This window comes from Anarhichas minor, unplaced genomic scaffold, assembly GCF_050575085.1.
Source record: "Anarhichas minor isolate MPS153535 unplaced genomic scaffold, ASM5057508v1 ptg000028l, whole genome shotgun sequence".
Lineage (NCBI taxonomy): Eukaryota > Metazoa > Chordata > Actinopteri > Perciformes > Anarhichadidae > Anarhichas > Anarhichas minor.
In genome coordinates, this window is record NW_027466474.1 from 618,087 (window position 1) to 637,214 (window position 19,128).

At 39.7% G+C, this 19,128-nt stretch overlaps 1 protein-coding gene across 3 annotated transcripts in view; it reads right to left on the minus strand.

Annotated features, from left to right (window-relative positions):
- gria2b (glutamate receptor, ionotropic, AMPA 2b) overlaps nt 1-18,452 on the minus strand; it is a 44,622-nt gene extending 26,170 nt beyond the window's left edge. For 2 of the 3 annotated variants that reach the window (XM_076103105.1, XM_076103106.1), the window contains exons 1-2: nt 18,368-18,452; nt 18,094-18,234 (exon numbers count right to left, since the gene is read on the minus strand). In XM_076103105.1, the coding sequence (XP_075959220.1) occupies nt 18,094-18,234; nt 18,368-18,452 (226 nt within the window). Of the gene's footprint in view, nt 1-18,093; nt 18,235-18,367 lie in introns of those variants that run through there. The other variant, XM_076103107.1, reaches the window with a different exon arrangement.
- Between the last annotated feature and the right edge of the window lie 676 nt (nt 18,453-19,128).

A 19,128-nucleotide genomic window follows, 5' to 3' on the forward strand; every position in this document is an offset into this window, starting at 1 on the left:
ATTGCTCTTTGCTGGGTCTGTACGCTGTGGTAAATGCAGTTCTCACTTAATCTGGGAATGTTTAAGTAAGATAAAGACACTGTCGACTTGGGGACTTGTAATACTGACATTGTAGTTACAGACAATAGTGCATAGAGCATAACAGACAGATTTTTCTGTATTTGGTTGTTGCTGTGGGTTGGTCTAAGAATTCCTTTGGAAGGTTGTTAATTCTTTCATCAGTGAACCAGTAATAACAAAGGAAATGGGTCTTTGAAGAAGTGAGGAATGGCCAAAATGTCCTCACTTTCCAAAGATGTCCTCGCTCAGATGGTGAAAACGTCTTTAGGTCCTCACTATGCACAAAGACATACACACCACAAGTGAAATTGTTTGTCTGATTGAAAGTGGAGGACCCAATTTGCTGTTGTGAGGTTTTGGGACTTTTAGTAAGTTATCTGTGAGATTGTTGGGCTTGCTAAAAATGTCTTTTAGCTTATGTGGTTATCGGAGGCAGCTTTACAAGGCAAATTCAAACCTTTAAAATTTCTAATGAACTTACACTGTACCAACAAATGTGCAAAGTGACTACTCTTACTTCCACTGAGAAAACAAACATTATGGCAAACCTTATGGCAATAGAGAGTGGACTAGGATTTTACTTATTCATTCATTTATTTTCCTAATTTATGATTATTAATTCAGGAAAATGGTTTATTAATTGAGTAAAATACATTGTTAATGAAGTTAGTATGTTGAAATTGGTAAATAAGATCGAGACAAAAAAAACAAATGTAATGGTAACTGTCTGATCCAAAATAACAGTTTTTAAAATCACTGACTTCACTGATATTTGCCATGGGTGTGCAGTATGCTCAGTGTAGACAGTACCGCAGCATTTAACAGAAAACAACATTTGTCATTTGCAATATTGTTAGTTTTAATTCTGTTGTCTTATCTAAAGTTTGGGTTGGATTAACGGCTGGACTCTCTTTGTACCAACTGCATACGTTGTTCCTGCAGTAGTTCCTGTACATTACTTGTACCAGAGATGTACAAGTGACACTCTGTGGTCATCAAAAGGTGCTAATCACCTCATTATCATCAGCTGTGACTCTGGATCTGTGTTTCACCTTCAAAGGAGAAAGTGCGCCCTGTGAAATATATTTAGCCGTCCCAATTAGCTGACCTCATTTTCACCACCATGGCACTGAAGGCATCTCCACCGCTCCACCACTGTTTACATTAGTGCCCGGTCACTGATCAGAGACTACATTTGCATAAACTGGTAATTTATTTAGTCTTTAAGCAAGCTTTTATAATTCTGTGTTCACTTCTTTGCAAATTAAGTTAGTTTGATCATCTCAAATGAGACCCTGAAACAGACATATGAGTACACCAAGGTTTGATAATAAGGACAATGAGTATAAAGACATTATTATATTAATATTTTCTGCATGTTTAAATATGATTGGTATCTTACCATACTTAGGCTTTAAGACATCTGCCTTTTTTCATACTGAACAATACCTAAAACAATTTAGCCCTAGTAACTCAGTTATGGGGAACGTTTGCATACATTACATCTTTTTAATTAATAATTAGTTTGAAAAATAACTGTAAAAAAAGGAAATAGAAGGAGCAATACAGTTTAATTGCAGGCTTTACAGTAGTTTTTTATTCAGCTCTAATGATTGATTTAATTAGCAGTGGACAACACTGTGATATGTAATGGAAGACCCCCAGAGGCCCACTGCATCAGCAAAACTATGAATCAGTTTAACACTCACACAGACACACACACACAGACCACGTCACTGTGGTGATGATCATCAGCAGTCCAGTCACAGCGAACAGAACTGACTGTTAGATATCGCACCCTCTCCAACACTCCTGTTCTCACCAGAGAAAAGGCCTCTGGGCTATGGGACTTTTATGTAAAACTGATCTGTCACCAGTTGAAGAGAAAGCTTAGAGCCACCACTCCTTCTGTCAGAGAAACCTAAGCACATTTGTCACTGATATAGTTGCTGCACGGCTAGATTTTGACCTTGTATGCCTCCAAAAAAACTGTACAAACTAGTTGGTTTGTCAGTCCTTCAAAACGACGAATTATGACCAAAACAATTTGCTAACCTGGCTGCTACCCGATGTTTAAGGTATGGTTTAGGCAACTAAAGTGCTTGGGTAAGGTCAGGAAAAATATCACTATCAGAATTCAATAAAACAATACGTTGACTTTTGGTGAGATACAGGATGGGAACCATAATCCCCATGTGTCCGAGTCATACGTATACTTTCTATACCCGACCACATCTCCAGACTTCTTCTTCAGGCGTTTTGCAGCGGTATATTGTCATTTTTTTTCAGCCTTTGATATTAAATGAAAATATATTATAAAATTATGTCGATTGTCATTTTTTGTCAACGTCAATGAGTGTACACCAAAATATTCTAGGGGCATCCTTGTCCCATAAAAGTCTTAGTCATGTACAGGACATTGTCATCAGCAAATAGTTTTATAGTATTCATACGGCTCACTACATTTCTATTGTGAACCGGTCTGCCAAATTTTCACTGTCAATTTATCTCATTTGTTAATCTTGCAATATCTGCTCCTGGTAAGTAAATCACGATTCATGTTATTACAGTTATGTTCAGCCAACTCAAACCTTGTGATTGAATAGAAGGTTGGACATTTTGGGAAATACACGATTTCACTGTCTTGCCTAGAGTTAGATTAGGGGAATCGGCTAGCACGGCTCTGCTCAAAGTCAACACAATCTGCCTACCAGCACCTCTAAAGCTCACTATTTTACATGTGCATGATAGCTACTTTACTTATCAAAAGATATTATTGTAAATATAATCACCAGGATTGCCAGACTATTTATTTTTCTAATTCATCCTATACAGCAGACACATTTCACGCATTTAAAAAGAACAGCATGTTTTGGCTCCGCTTAATGATTTTGTACCACTTTTAAGGCCTTTCAGAGTCCTCCTGTCTGTCTTGCACTGAAGCAACTCAAGGATGCTTTCAAAACAAAAATCATCGCTGTCTTCCTTTTGTAATTTCAGAGTATTTCCTTCCTTATCACTGCATCTCAGACAGAGATGTTTCAGCTCTCAGCTGAAATCTGCTTCACACCATTCCCAAAGACGTCTTTAGGTTAAATGCCCTTTGATTTAATTGATTCATAAAAGACTGTATATGCTTCACCATATTAGGACCTGCAACTCTTGTGGGAAATAAAATATGCATCAATAACCTATCGAATTTTAGGAGTACAGGCAGTGTTTTATAACTTCAAAGAGCTTTGTTTGCAGCCCATAACAACATGATCTGCTTTCATTCCCTCTGTAGACTGTTGCCAGGGTAACATATTTCAGCCATGTTCCCCCGCTACACTGCAGAAAACATTCATCTCTGCACGTCATTTCATGTCGTTTTGAGGCTTTGAATGTCAACTTTTCTGAAAGCAACTGAAGAAATGAGCCAAATGGGTTAGATTCCTGCTCCACAGCTCAACTTCTGAAAATCTTGTCATTGTGAAATCTTTCTCTGGTAAGAGAGGCATATATGCACTGCAGCACTGCAGGCTGCTGCCTTGGGTGACAGAGCTCAGTGACGCTCTTGAGTGGCCGATAGGAAGACTTCTGGGAGGTGTCACTGTGGACCAGCGAGGCGCACTGGGAGGTGTTTTTGTCTGCCTTCGAGCAGCTCTTCCGGCAGCTGGTCTCGAGAAGAACATTACAGCTCAGTTCTTGTCAACTTCTGACTGCCCCTCCTCCCATCCTATTTCTCTTTGTCTCTCTTTCTCCCTCTTTCACTTTGTTCACTGACCTGTTTCCTGGAGGCTTTCTGACTGAGGCTGTGGATAGAGGATGTAGGTTTCACAAGAACGGAGTCTGATGAATGTTTTCCATACTATAGGCACAATATGCTGTCGTTGAACAGCTTCCCCAATGTCCCAATCGTCCTTTCAGCTCTGCCGTTTGTTGTTATCTAGACACTTTTGAATGCTTCACCAGTAGGGATGGGGTAAGTAGCGACTGTGTGCAGAGCCTTGGAAGCTGACAGAACAGCTCAAATATGCCAGTTATTGGCAAAGTTGAGTAGCTGCGTCACTTACCACTAACTAACAATGTACAGTTCATGCCAGCATTTCTCCTGTGAATTTTAAATCAATATCATTAACAACATCCAAACAGCTCCGCTGATGTTATACATAAAAGTCAGTTTATTCATGACTACTCAGCCAGTGAATAGAATTCTGTGGCACTGGAGGAGCTTTTTCAAGTCTGAAAAAAATAATCCAAGTGATGCCAGCAGGGTTATCTCAGCTTGGAAAAATCTTTTACAACATCCTCTGCAATAGACTCAAAACAAAAAGATGCCATCAAGTTGCATTGGTGTGATCCTTTTGGAGCTTGATAACAGTGTCCTCTGAGCAATTGAAACCCACACTTAATCTGTCTCTTGCGAGCTTTGAGGTAACAGCAGTATCATTTTGATATGAGTGTAAAAAATCACATCTAACTTTCCTGATCCCCTCCAATGAAGGCAGGATGACCCTTTTACCGTTAAACACAGCGGGATGTCACTAAAGGTGTGTGAGTGTGTGTGTTGCCCTCAGATTGATCTGCTAGCTGAAACAATTGTGTCGTAATTCCCTGTTCAGTCATGCAAGACCTGTTTTAAACACTGATCTGGATTGGAACTTTTAAACACCGCACATTTCAAAGAAACACTATTACATTACATTATTGGTCCAACGGGGATTCTCAAACGTCAGATTAAGTAACACCTAATCTTGCAAAAAGGTTTAAACAAAATCCAACAAGCAGCAGCCTATAAAAGGCTTATTTGTAGCTATCACACTATAATTATGCAGTGCTTTGACAATATATTTTTTTAGTATTACCTATCAGAAACACGGATAAGTCCTAGATCTTAAGAAAGAGAAGCACTGCGTTGTGTTGCTGTGCAACATCCATCCCACTATGCACAATACACTCCAATCCATCCCACTAAGCACAATACAGAATTCTGCAGCCTTATTGATTCTGTGAAGTCGGCCCATTCATCACACGCAGCTACTTTGTTCGCATTCCATCTGCCTCCTGTAATAAAACATATTGTACGTCCACTGACCTTTAGCGGAAATGCCAAAGCAGAGTTGAGATCTGCTGTTCTATGTTCTAATGATCTTGGAACCTGTCGGAGCAAAATTAGTTACATCTATAAAAAAAACACGGCTTCATCCAGCATCTGAGGGAGCAGCTGCCATAGAAACCAGACACTGAGTGTTTGCTGAAGACGAATAAGGACAGAATCAACGAGATGGAGCAAAGCAAAGAGGCAACGCGCATGATCCTGTCTTAGATGGCTCCTGGTCAAATTACTTTTTATATCATAGGTAAGCTGAATCTAAATATTTTCAGAAATATTGTAAAAAGTATGTGAACGGTACCCTTTCCCTCTTATTTGTCTCTCATTTCCCTTCTGTAGGGGGTTCCTCCCTAGGTCGCTCAAAATGACCCCAGGCCTCTCATCAGCTCACCATCTCCATTGGGCCCTTGACTCTTCCCCTCTGTCATGGCCCTTAGCTCCTCCCTCTGTCCCTGACCTTCACACAACCATCCAGCATCTATTTATTTCAATACGTGAATGAATACATTCAGTGTGACAAGGTTGAGACAGTCTTACATATTACTTCTACTTCAACACATGAGGCTGTGTGGTTATCAAAATCAAGTATTATCTTAGTCCACTACCACACATTACCATACTTAGTTGATTAAGATACAGCCCTGCTATCAATTTCAAATAAAAGCATTTGTTTAATATATTAATACTGGCCAGGGATGAGGCCAGCGCAAACTTATCTAATTGAGGCAGGGAAAAAAAAGATTGTGTAATTACTCGTACTCTTGATCACGTATCAGCTCACACAATGAATAAAGCAAAATGTAGAGACCATCAGCATCAACAAATTGATGCAAATCAATTCTTCTTTGTTGTTTGTTTAATCTAGGTTGAGTTCAAATAAATGAAGTCAACATTCCTGTAGAGGTTAGGATTGTCATGAGTGAGTACACCTCTCTTGTCTTTTTTATTTAAAATGAAAAGCCTACCAGGAACTGCTAAATAAAACTTAGCAGCATATTGTTGAATAAGCATAACTGATATTGTACAGATAGAATTCCTACTATGGAAACAGGTTAACATGTACAATGTTTAAAGTTTGCATTTACAGCACAGCATCAACTGCTAACTAAAATGGGAACAGAACAGAAAACACTTCTTACTAAAATATTATGAGATAAACACATACATTTGAAATAAAGGACTGTATCTTATTTTAGCCTTTTTTGAAAATACAGCACAGCACTTGAATCAGGTCGATAAAATACAATGTACTATTTGAAATGTATGTTACACTATACTATAATGCTAACAGAGAATATGACATAATGAAACACTTAAAAGGAGACGATGAAATGGAAATTGACTGCAGAAGACAGCAACTCCTGAATCATGAATTCATTTTCCATAGACTGTCAGAGCAACTGATTTGTTAGCCACTCGCTAATCACGTGAGTCCTTAGTCACCAGTAGTCATGTGAGTTGCTAGTCGGTCAAGTTAACTATAACCACGATATTTTCTAATCCTAACTAAATGGTTTTGTTGCCTAAACTTAACTTCCTTCAATGAGGGGCGTTTATTATTGAAATGACACTATGCATGTAACAAGTGGAAACTGACACGACGTCCTTGACGGCTATCAAATTTGACACTAGAGGTATTTAGAGTGTCATATGTCGGGGCTACTGATAGGGCCTCTGTTTTTGACGAGTTGGGACTGAGAATGTGTGCTTAAAACACTTTTGGCATTGTATCTTTGTCAAAGCTTTGAATAAGTGGCGGTGAAAAGTTCCGTAGAAACTGATGGAGATTACACAACTACTTCAAAAGGAAAAAAACAGAGTTGTGACCTTCCGGAGGCTTCAGTTTTCAACCATAAAGTGAGCATTAAAAAGTAAGCTTGGGGTTGCAACTGTGGCCCTTTCATGGGATTTGATGTCTTCCTCACTGTGAGGGATTTCCATACAAATCAGACAACTCTGTTGTGCAGAAGGCTGCTTTGTTGTGCAGGCACTAGACAAAACATAACTCGTTATGTTAGGAGAACAATGCACCATGACATAGTAATACTTCCTCAGCGGTAATCTTTTTGCATGGCTGAAAATGAAATAGCATGTACAGTGTAGCGGTGTATTAAGGTATTACATGTGATTAGGATAGTAATTTGGTGGAAATTGTGAGGATTATGGACAGAAATAGGTATTTCCCTTACTCTTTTCAATCAAACTTTCCTTGATTAAGCAGCTTAATGTGGGTGAGTTGATGATAAACTGAACAAAGTATCTGAAATGAAGTCTGGATAGTGAATTGGCAATGAATTGTCATTGTAATGATCCTCTTGTTTCGTGTCTAGATCTTTGAAATAAATATCTTGTAATTCTTCATTGACATAATATTGGACTGGAGCATGGATCAGAGTGTGAAATCTACTCAGGAGGACTGTATTATCATCTGCTTCATCTGCTTAGTTATCAACCTGCAGACAGCACTCTCTGTCAGATGGTCCGACACTTTGGTCCAGAATGTATTCTACAACTATTGGATAGATTATCATCAAATGTTCATGGTCCCCAGAGGATGAAGCACACTTACATTGGTGATGCTATGACTTTTACAGCTACGGGTCAAATGTTTCATTGACATAAAACGATGTACAGACATTCATAGTTCCCAGATGTTAGATCTTAATGACTCCTGATTTTTCCTCTAGCACTACAATGAGGTTGACATCTGTGGTTTTCAGTAATATTGCCACCTGGCACCTGACATCTGGTTCAGACTAGGGATGGGCCTGTATTGATATTTCAATATTTCATTATTGTGGTCAACATTTTCGTGGTAAACAGTATTATCTATCATCGAATGTTCCCAAAAGACTATTAGTGGTAAAATACAGTGCAATTACTTCACACTATATTGTCATCGGGCTTAATCAAACCTAACTGAACAATGAACTGTGTCATACTGGCTGCTATTAGTTCTTTTTTTTCACGTTTTTTATCTTCCTTTGAGAAATTTTCCAAGATTTAGCTGTCTTGCTTTTTCTGACAATGTTCATGAACTGCATCTGTAAAGGCGCCATTAATTTAACCAGGATACAAGCAGAAGCAATATTATACAAATCTGAAAATCCCTGTTTTTTTTTCACATGAAAGCCCCGAAGGCAGAGCAAAGAGACAATAAAAGGTCATCATCTGAATAGATTTGATTGGATGTAATGCTATTACTTTGTTTTCTCTCCAGCCAGAAAATGGTAAAATCAGAAAATGTCATATAATGTATGCAGCTGCCCTCTTTTACCAGTGTTTCTCCTGCTGTTTCATCACAGCAGGTCGGATGTGGAGCTGCTAAGTGCTCTGAGGGCTGTTTTTTCAGCATGCGTAATCTCTAAATGTTTAGGCTGGATTGGACTGCTACATCATACTGTAGGTCCAAACCCATCATGTTCCAAACTCAGAGCCATGAGCGACATTACTCTTACTCTACTTTCACTGTGTTAAAATTGGAGACGACAGTTGGGAGTCAGTCTGGAGTTGCCTCTTGCCTGCTGCAGTAGAACACTCTCTGCCTGTCTGCTGCCTGAGTGTGTGCGCGGCTGAATAGATCTGCTCTGAGAGTGTGTCTGTACGTGTCTGTTTGTTTGCCCTCTCTTTCAGACACCTGCTGCCCACAATGATCTCACCTGCCAGTGGACACTGGCGCTGACCTCGCTTTTGTCGGCCCGCCGCTGGCCGTATTCCTATCTGTCACTGTCATATTTCACTTGTATTTGTTTTCTTATCTTAACTCTCCATGTCGTTGTCCATTTAAAGGTTTTGTCCCAGTACCTAGTACATTCTGTCTGTCCTTGGGGTTTATAGCTTTTAGAATTGATTTTACTGTTGGGAATTTAACCTCATCTGAGTGTTTGAGGGTGACAGTGGTGAGTACACTACATTCAGTTAGAAATTATGGTTTTCAATCTATACTTTTTTGTAATATTTAGCTTTTCGGGCCTTTTTTTTAACACAGAGCACAATATTGTTTGTGGTTGATTTAGTTGCTCTGACAGAAATCCTGATTACATTAAGTGCTTTCCTTTTAGCATTGCTGCCATTTCTGCTGACTACAACTACTACAAATGCAAAGAGCTACTAAATACCCTATTACAGCGTCAAAATGTAAACACATTTCACCGGTAACTGTAGCTTACCAGCCAAGGACAGACAGTATTTTGTTGCGTAAAAAATAAAGAGCATTCCATTTAACTTTTAAAATGACCAATCAGGTATGTCGTAGATAAGGACACATTAGCTGAAAAGCTAACAGTTTAAAGTGTGTGGCTCTTTGTGTCAGGCTGCTTTCCTCATTAATCAATAATAAAATAGTAAAAACTTTTGTGTGCAAATTAATTGATTTAATTGGCATAATGAAGTGAAATCATCTGTCTATCAAACGGGAAATAATGTCATTCCGATTTAGTTATTCTAATGTACAGGAAGGTTTTGCCAAAATCAAGCCAACTATACGAGATAAACATGCTGTATACAAAACAGAAACAGAAAACAGAGGTGTGTTATTTTAGGGCATCATTTCGCAGTTTAACCTGCAGCTGTTGTTTTTCTCCAGAAACTTTTTTTGGAATCCTTTCTGCCACCTGCTATCATTTTTGGGGACAGACTGTTCTCTTTCATTTTTATCTCTGAGAGCAGCATGTTAATAGACCAAAACTACACAATAACCACACTACAACATAAAAAGACCCCCGCACAAACTATCCTGACATAAAGACACAATGTAACATCTCCTGCCACCCTAAAATAACAGAAAACTGTCCTGTTTCCAACACATGAACACACTGAACAGTCCACTGAACCCATCCCTGATCAAAGAAACTGCCCACAGACTGTGGCCTTACAGGCCTTCACATGGTGAAACATCCACGGCTCCTTTATTAATGGGGACAAACATCATCTCAGAGCCAGGCCTTAGAGGAGCAAAACAGGTGGATACATGGCTGAAAATCAAATCAATGCTCCTTTGTGTGACAACTTTGTGATCAGAATAAACAGTTCTCTGTATTGGACGCTTTTTTAACTTTATTGACCACATTTTTTTTAGGTCCCTAAAAATAAAAAACAAAGACAATTTTATATTCCTATATTGTAAAAGACTCTGACATCAGTTTTGCCTCAATAGACCAGAATTCATTGCTTTTGGATTGTCATTACTTTTCCCACCTAGATGCCAAACAGCTGAATTCAAACAGGTCCGTCTTCTGAAAAATGCCGAAAGTCATTCTGGGGTATGTAACAAATGAGTAGCTACATAAGTTGACAAGTCAGTCAAAGAGAATGCGAGTCCAGTACGTACACAGATTACAAAATGTTATAACAAAATAACACTTAGAATACAACATCATATAATGTTAATTTGAAGAAATCAGTTAGTTTTTTTTTTCTTTCATATGTTCTGGAAGCGCAGGGAACATAGACAGTACATCACTTTCACAGCTTGCACCTTCTGATGCGTGAGAAGAATTCTTTGCGATTGAATGAAATGCAACTGACAGGCCGACAGCTGCTGAGATACATTGGCTAGAGTCCAGATGAGACCTTTTGTTGAAGCCAAATCATCAGGGGACAAGTTCTTACAAGTGCACAAAAGCACTGTCTGCAAAATAGACAGTGCTTAGCAGCCCCGCCGACGACATAAAGAAATGTTTCAAGCGGATCTAGGCTCTAAATGAAGTGGACAAAGTTAAGAGACAGGGCTGAAAAAAAGAGCGCACCTTCGAGGAAAAGTACTCTTCAGCCCTCCATGTTGATTCATTGGGTTGTTCGGAGGCATGACACTAGGTTTTTCAGAGACACACGAAAGGTTAAGCTGGTGAGAAAACAGCTGAAGTCAACATTACACAGAATGAAGATGCATTATGCTTATAATTAGAAAATGTGGAATCATTATGTATAATGCTAAACAAAGCGCTGTCAGTTTGCAGACATTTGCTTTTTGTGAATTAAGTAAAGTGCTAATAGACTAATATCCTTATTATTGGGTTACACTGGAGGTAAACGTCTACTCTGCCGACAGAAAACAGACACTCTATAGTTTTTTCATGATCGTATCCACCTTTAGCCTGAAGTCATCCTGCTCTTTTTGAAACGACACAGCTGAAGACAGTCGCTCCTTTACAATACATTTTCATTTTGCTCAGCGAGACATAACATTAGAACCACACGGAGCACAGGGACATGTCTGTCTGCTCTCTGCACTCTTGCTCCGCTTATCATACTTTAAAGTCATTCTGTCCTGTCATTTTCATTTGGTATTTCCAATTCTTTTATCTTTCTCTCTCTTTCTATCTATACACACACACACACACACACACACACACACACACACACTCAAATCTTAATAAGTTTCACAAAAACACCCTGTAAAACCAGACAAGGCAACCGGATCAAGTCTTAATCACAATGATGGGAAGGACGGATTCCCTTCTATGCACGCTAATGAGCACTTCAGCAGAAAAGGTCAGTCGGTGAATTAAAGTATATGTCTTATTTAAGTGAAGCTTAAGACAGTCAGATTCATATCCCTAGCTCTTTAGAAACGCTTTGTGAAATTGCTAAACACTTGTGAAAAACAAGCCCAAGTTAATGTAATCCAATTTGAGCTTTTTACTGTTTTATTTGAATGTTCTAAGACAAACAGTGAATCAAATCTATAAAAATGTGTTGACATTGGCCATGAGATGTAGCAAAAATTGTTTAATTCAATTTTTTAAGGAAATGTGCTTGAATGTGTTGTATTTCAGAGTATTTTTATCTGTCATATAACCTCGGTTTGCTATTAATTAATTTATATTTTCTAAGTTGATGCCTAAATGACTTAAATGTGCTAAAAATATGACCAGCTGCTTATGTTTTCATGCCTCTCTAAGCTGCTACTGAATCTCCATTCAACCGCAGGCTTGTGGATGCAGTTGTGAAATGATGCTCTTCATCATATCAGTGATGAGTTCGAGATGACAGCTGAGCTATAGCCATTCTAGCCAGCCTGCCTCTCCAGGACACAGTGCCTGACTCTTATGACAGATTAAGCTTCTGCCGCGTCGACAGCCCTACTCTGAAACCTCACTTATTCACATACTGAAACAGTTAGAGTAAATGGTTGTTGCTGTCGATGCTGTTGTCGCTGTACAAGCTGTTAGAGCTTGATAAAAGGCTGCAGAACAATGAACAAGTTGTTTATATTTTTTTGAATGAATGATATGGGAGGGAACATCTAGATAGTCGGCCAAGGATAAAGCCTCGGTTACATCTTTTTAGGATAAGGATCTCTGTTCTGAGGAGACAATCTCTGGATCTCTTTTTGCCATCGAAAGTAATGCAAAGTAACAAGTAATGTCACACTGGTGCAGAGACACGTTGTGCTGGTAGACAGGAGAGGAGTTGGTTTACTCTAACATTGTGAATGAATGAATGAAACCCAAGTCCTAGTAACTGAAGTCACCTTTTTCTGCCGCATGCTTGCTCAGCCAAAGGATGGGACCCTCCATCTGGCAATGAAAGCCTATTAGGTGACTCCGTATTGCATAAATTGTGCGTCATGAACTGAACTGGTGTTTATAATCAATTGGCTGTGATTCATTGTGACTAAACAGTGGATGAATAGTAACTGGAAACTCATTTGCATATATGTAAATTGGTGTGGACGTCAGATGCAGTTGAAAGCTCTGGAAAACAGCAAGTAAACGGACCGTGATATAGATTATTATGTCAAATATGTATGTATTTTGAAATAAATCTCTGGTGACTCTCTTAAAGCCAGGAGGAAAAACATGTCTTCTGTGTGTCTAGTGAATTGTGTGACGCACTAGCCACTTTCGCTGGAGGACAAAAATGTTTGTTTCTTGCCTAGCCTAGGGCAAAAGCTGCTGTCGAGCCACCTTCCTCAAAGGCACGGAGCAAAGTAAGTCATTGGATACGAGACAGGAAGGGACTTCCAGCTGGGAGCCTTTGAATCTCGCTGTAAGTGATGCTATCTCAGTCTTGTGTTTTTACAAGAACAGAGTGATAAGGGCTTGGTTGAGGGCTGTATTCAGGGCAAGCAAAGATCCACAGAGGGTTCTTTAGCCTCATTTTCTGACCAGCCAGCTCCCAGGCCTATTTAATATTTCACGGCTTCCTCTGAAATGGAGGAAAATGCACTTAATTAAGTGTGAACAATAAATTGGCTATAACCAATGCTCCGCTGCACGTATACGGTCGCTTTAAGCTTTTGATCATACAGCAAGGTTCCTGAATGCATGCGCCCCTGAGATGCTATGTGCAATGCAGATGCATGAAATTACAGTATGACGCAATTCAACCATGACAAACTCGAACTTTGAAGTGTTAAATCGCTGGCCGGCCGTCAGTGACCTCAAACTGCTCTGCTGCTCTCCGAGGAGGAAGAGTGGTTTGCTTTGAAAGTGGTGGGAGTGAGAAATAAAAGCACGGGAGCATGCTGTAGCATAATAGGAAGTTTGATTTGGCAGGCAAACACATGTGCACATAGCCAGGTGGACAGAGTGATTTAAAAGCTTTTCACTGCATTAAAGGAAAAGGTCATTCCTAAGCATACACTGCTAATTATCATTAGTTGGTGATGTCCATTTTGGTGTAGATAATTTAACAATTTGCGATGATACCCAGAATGCCTTACAATGACCATGTGCTGCAGTTGTGTAGGTGGTTTGTCCAATTAGAAAAAAAAGTGTGAGGACATTACTGAGCCTTAGTCACAAAATGTGTCATATAGACTATATGATATAGTACTTTGCACTGCCGATGACAAAAGTGTAATATGTAGCTGTGTTGCTCTCTACTGTAGAGACTGATTATTGGAAGTTCTTGAAGAATTTAGGCTTTAGAGAGTTCCCGACCATTCATGCTCATGACCTCTTTATACAAAGCAATGTCTATTTGTGAACCGTCATCAGAGGGTGCATAATTATGAGTTCAGTAGTATTTTAGTATTTCACTGAAACAATGCAAAGGTTAGAGAGAAGACAAACAAGCATCACTATGTGTTGCAAAATGTTTTGCCCTTTTTTCAGCCCTCATAAATGAATCACTACCCCTTCATCTTGTGGAGGGGTCGTGTCTACTGTTTTCTGTTGATGGTATAACACATCTGAAATATGTAATCTCATTAGAGCTATTGCTCCTCTATATAGCTGGGGGACTTGAAAGAACAGTCAAAGTCACAACAGATATATCCTGACTTGTAGTATGTGTCAAGCTCTTAAAACACTAATGTCTTCATTTCCCATAAACCAAGCTGAGATAACCCCGATGACACCATCCAGGGTTATTTTCTCATTCTTCCCTCCAGAGCCACACAAGAGACCGTACCACTTATCACAGGCTGAATTGGATTCTTCATGACGAGTACATTGACCCCCCTCATGTGTAAATTGGTGCAGTCCCCCTTTAGTCTTCGGTGCAACTGTGCAGGGAATATTCCAGTATGATCCATTATGTCTGTTTTGACAGTTTGTCCACGGAAAAATAAGAATGTACCATTTTCGAACATGGAGTTCTCTATAAGAGGCAGCGTGTATCTAATGCATTTATTAATGGTCGGAAAATAACGAATTGATGAATTATAGATCATAACCTGGCAACCAAAACGTTGTCCTTAAGAGATTATCGCCGACCTATAAAGCATTTATAAACTATTAGTTGAAAAACACAAAACCAAACAGCATCATGGCCCCAGAATCCACCATATATATATATATATGTATATGTTATTTATAACAGCAGTGTCGTGTTTTAAGGTGCATTAGTCATTTAACCACATGAAGTCTCAGAGGTGATCTATTCTAGGAAGTGCAAAGAAGAATATTTTCAATGTATTGCTCTGGGTGGACAGCACACCACTGCACACACACACACACACACACACACACACACACACACACACACACACTTTACATGCACACACTCAGTCCCAATGATTCCCCTGGTCTTGGCAGCAGATGCACGCCTGTCCAGATGAACTGTTATTGATGGAGGAATGTATCATCCTTCCTCCCACTGTCTCTGACACACTGCATTGATGAAGTATGCTGCTGAGCAGGCCAAGTACAACCAGAGTGTGATATGTCTGTGGGTTACAGATCCCTTTTGTCAAAATCGTATTTAATAATCTCAGATAATGTCTTTGTATTATATTGGACTGTCAAGAAAATAAAAGACTAATACACTTTATAAGAACAATAAAGCACACAATTAATTAAATTATGACATAAGTCAGGAAATATCTGATTAAAAAAATATGTAAAAAAAGAGTTCTGTGCCTACATTTTCTCCTGAGACGTTTCCAAAACATTGTGCTACATACACAGTTTGATCAGGATTAACATATTGCGCTTCAGTTCTTGTGGTCCACTTCAATAACATGTGATGTAGCTCCACATTTTCCCTCATGTCTCCCTCTTCATTAAAGACAAAAGTGCTTTTGTTTGATCCAAAATGAAAGCTCACACCTGACACACAGCCACAGTATGCAGCAGCTCTCTGGTAATAACAAGCTTACAAAAACCTATGATTTTTTTAGCTTTCAATATGCCACGTCACATGCAATATTCCTCCCTTTATTCTCCACTGCGTGCAGTCTCATGAAGTACATTTTAACAAAAGGCAAAGTGGTGGCATTAATACACTATAATTACACACGGAGGTTGATTGTGAGGCAGACTGCCATCTACTGGCTTAACCCCACCCCCCTCCACTCCCACTCAAGCAGTCGATTAGAGGAGTTATATAGTGTTCATGCATGCATATTTTGGGGAAAAAACAAGTATATGTGCTCCACATTTAGCCTGGGTGCTGTGTTGAGAGACAAAAAAAAACTATTAGCAGCCTTTTTAATATTTAATGTGACAGCCATTCACTCAGCTCGGCATCACTAATCAAATCTGCATCCAGCCATTAATTTGTCCATTTTCTACAGCCTCTAATTGCCCATTGAGGGTCATCAGTTACTGTGTGCAGGTTTTAGTAATTTGCTGTTTAAATGTTAGCCCAACGATAACTGAACTGGAGCTGTGTTGTTGTGGCATATGTGGAAGCCAGCAGTTTTCACGTGTGCCATAAATTAAGCATGGGATAATTAAAAACACTTTACTGGTGTTGATTTTTTTCCCCCAGAACTGATTCATAATGTAGTTTGTGTTTACTTTAAGACATGTTGCATTAGGTTCACTCCCTGACCTTTCTCGAGCATATAATAAAAACATGATAAGAAATCAGACTGAGGTTATTAATTATATGCCACCAGACGGACTTAAAACTTCAACTAGCCTAGATGAAATGCTACGACTTTGATCATAATTGATTAAGACAACCAAGTTAGCTGTTTATAAGCAACTGTTTACTAATTTTATGTAATTTTAAGTTTATGTAACACCACACACATTAGGTGCGGAAGGAAACACATTGGGTTTCATATGCACTTTTGAATATGTGAGATAATAAATCTAAAACAAATCAAAACAATTGTAAAAACAGTTAGTTACAATAATTTATTATAGATTAATGTAGCTTGCTGTCAAGAGTAAATAAGTAAACAATATTTCCGGAGCCCCCCCAACAAATCCTCAAGGCTCCTTTTCAGAAGGGCATACAATGTTTTCAAACAGGAGCCAATGATATTTGTATGTTGGACATCGACATGGCTCGCGCTGTGATCTGTCGGATACAACGAGGCTCTCCAAGCAGGAAGCTTTTATATGGTAATGAAATCGATTGGACCGATGCGCGCACCAATCAGAAGCGTGTGATTTATGTTTGGGGGACTGTTGAGAGAAGTAGTCGCTTGGCAACCGCCTAATGAAATGTACGAGCTGTGCCTATTAAAAAAATCGCGACCTTCGAACCTATTTGCTGCCTTTTGTTGCCGCTATTTCAACGGAAATACTCAGCATGGTTCTTTTGATGCAAGGGAGTCACGATTTCAACTGATTCTGACAACAACAAAAAAAAACTCCCCGCTGTCTAATCGACAGGAATAAGGAGTTGGGTGTGAGACAAGCTGTCTTTTGAGTCGTGATTTGGTCAATTATCCTCTGCATTTTCCCCGAGAAACTGACGCTTGAAGGGCTCGGCTGTTAATTCAACCCATCCTCTTAATCCTCGATGTACATTACAGCGTCGCTCAATGTAAATCTGTGTAAGTATGCTGTGCTATAGGAGCCAGTAATGGATGAGCACCGCTTATTCTGAGCCGAGACAAGACGTGACATCGCTTCACACTGCAAGAAATGTCCATCTCAACATGTCACATCGCGCTTTTTGCTTCAAAAAACGTGGGAGAGAGAAGAAAAAAAAACTATCAATATGGCGATATAGATTGAATCTGCTTTGTTTCAAGTGCTGGTTTTCTTTTTTTCAGGGAATAAGGGATAAATAAAAGTCAGATCTAGAGATTGGTAGCCAATCGAAATGACATTTGGTTCCAGAAACAGGTTGATGTTAATTAGAATCAAGTGCAGTCCGACTAATCTCTCGTTCCTCCTCTCACTTTGGTAAGAATCATTCGGTTTAAAAGGCAGTTGGATGAAAAGAAGCAGGAGGATCGATATTTCTGCAGCATAGCTTTGTTTGAACTCTGAATCTGAAGGAATAGGAATGGGATGGATGTGACTGACTGTTACTGTGGAAACCAACTTTCCCCTGCCTACACGATGATCATTCCCCCCCCCCCCCCCCCCCCCCCCCCACACACACACACACACACACACACACCTCACAGTCTCAATATGTTTGCTGACAGCACAAATGATTTCCACATCCATCATAATAGCCGATACATTTATCCAAACTCATATCATAAAACGCACAATAAATCATTTAACATTGGTTGACATGCACACTTGTAAGAAAGATGTTTCATTAAAAACAAAGTGGGATATTTTGTCACTTACAGCAGTTGGTTACAGCAAAACTGTTCGCCACTTCCAGATTGTCAATGTGGGGCGTCAATCTGAATTCCGAGGTGCCAAACTGAACCATCCCTATCCGAAATGCGCTGTACTCTTGATCCGCGCCCCTGGGAAAGAGTCCCCCTGAAACCCAAATGCAAATATGAGCTTCACTCGCACATTGTTCTCTGGTAATTAAAAAAATTCTCAGCATTTTACGCACAAAATCGTCGCTTCAATCCAAATGGTTGTTATGTTCAAACTAATGGATACGTACCGATTTGAACACTGGGCGAGCCTCCAAGCGCGCATCCCCATAAAACCAGCAGAACTGACACGGATAAATTCACAATCGTTTCCATGTCCACAGTTTAGGTGTCCACATCCACCAGGGGAGTTTGATATTCCTCGATGTCTCCGGAGCTGTTAGATCCCACATATATTGGAGACCTTCAGAAAACAATTCAAAATCTGCGGAAAAGGACCGTTTTTTTCTGCAGGTGGCTAGCTGTGAAAGGACGCCAGCAGTGAAGGAATGGTCGCCTGCACTGCACTGTAAGTCTGCTGTCTGTTCTTCCGCTCCTCCTCGTCGCTCCGCTCCTGCCGGCAGCTGATACCTCCTCTAAGCGCACAGGGACACTGCGCGTCTCCGCTTGGCGCGCCGGAGATCTTTTCAACATCACACCCACAAGTGAGGAACGTTAATGAGAAGGCGGACAGAGACGAATAGAGCCGAGCGGCAACCACTTTGTGACAATAGTGAACACTACACCTCCAGCGATAATGGGGAATATAACTCCAGTCTGTTTTATATGACAAGCTTTAGCTAGAGGCATTAGGCATTAACACATGGTGCATTGTTAATTCCATAACCTCCTAGGGTCACTATATGTGCAGTCAGTCACAGTTGTTCAACAAGTCGTTCGAAAGTCAAAAGGCTTTCTAACCCAACACACAGAACCTCTTCCTCACCAAGCATGAGTTAACTGAACTTCCCTTCTTTACTAACCCATTGGATTTAATATAAGATTCAATAGA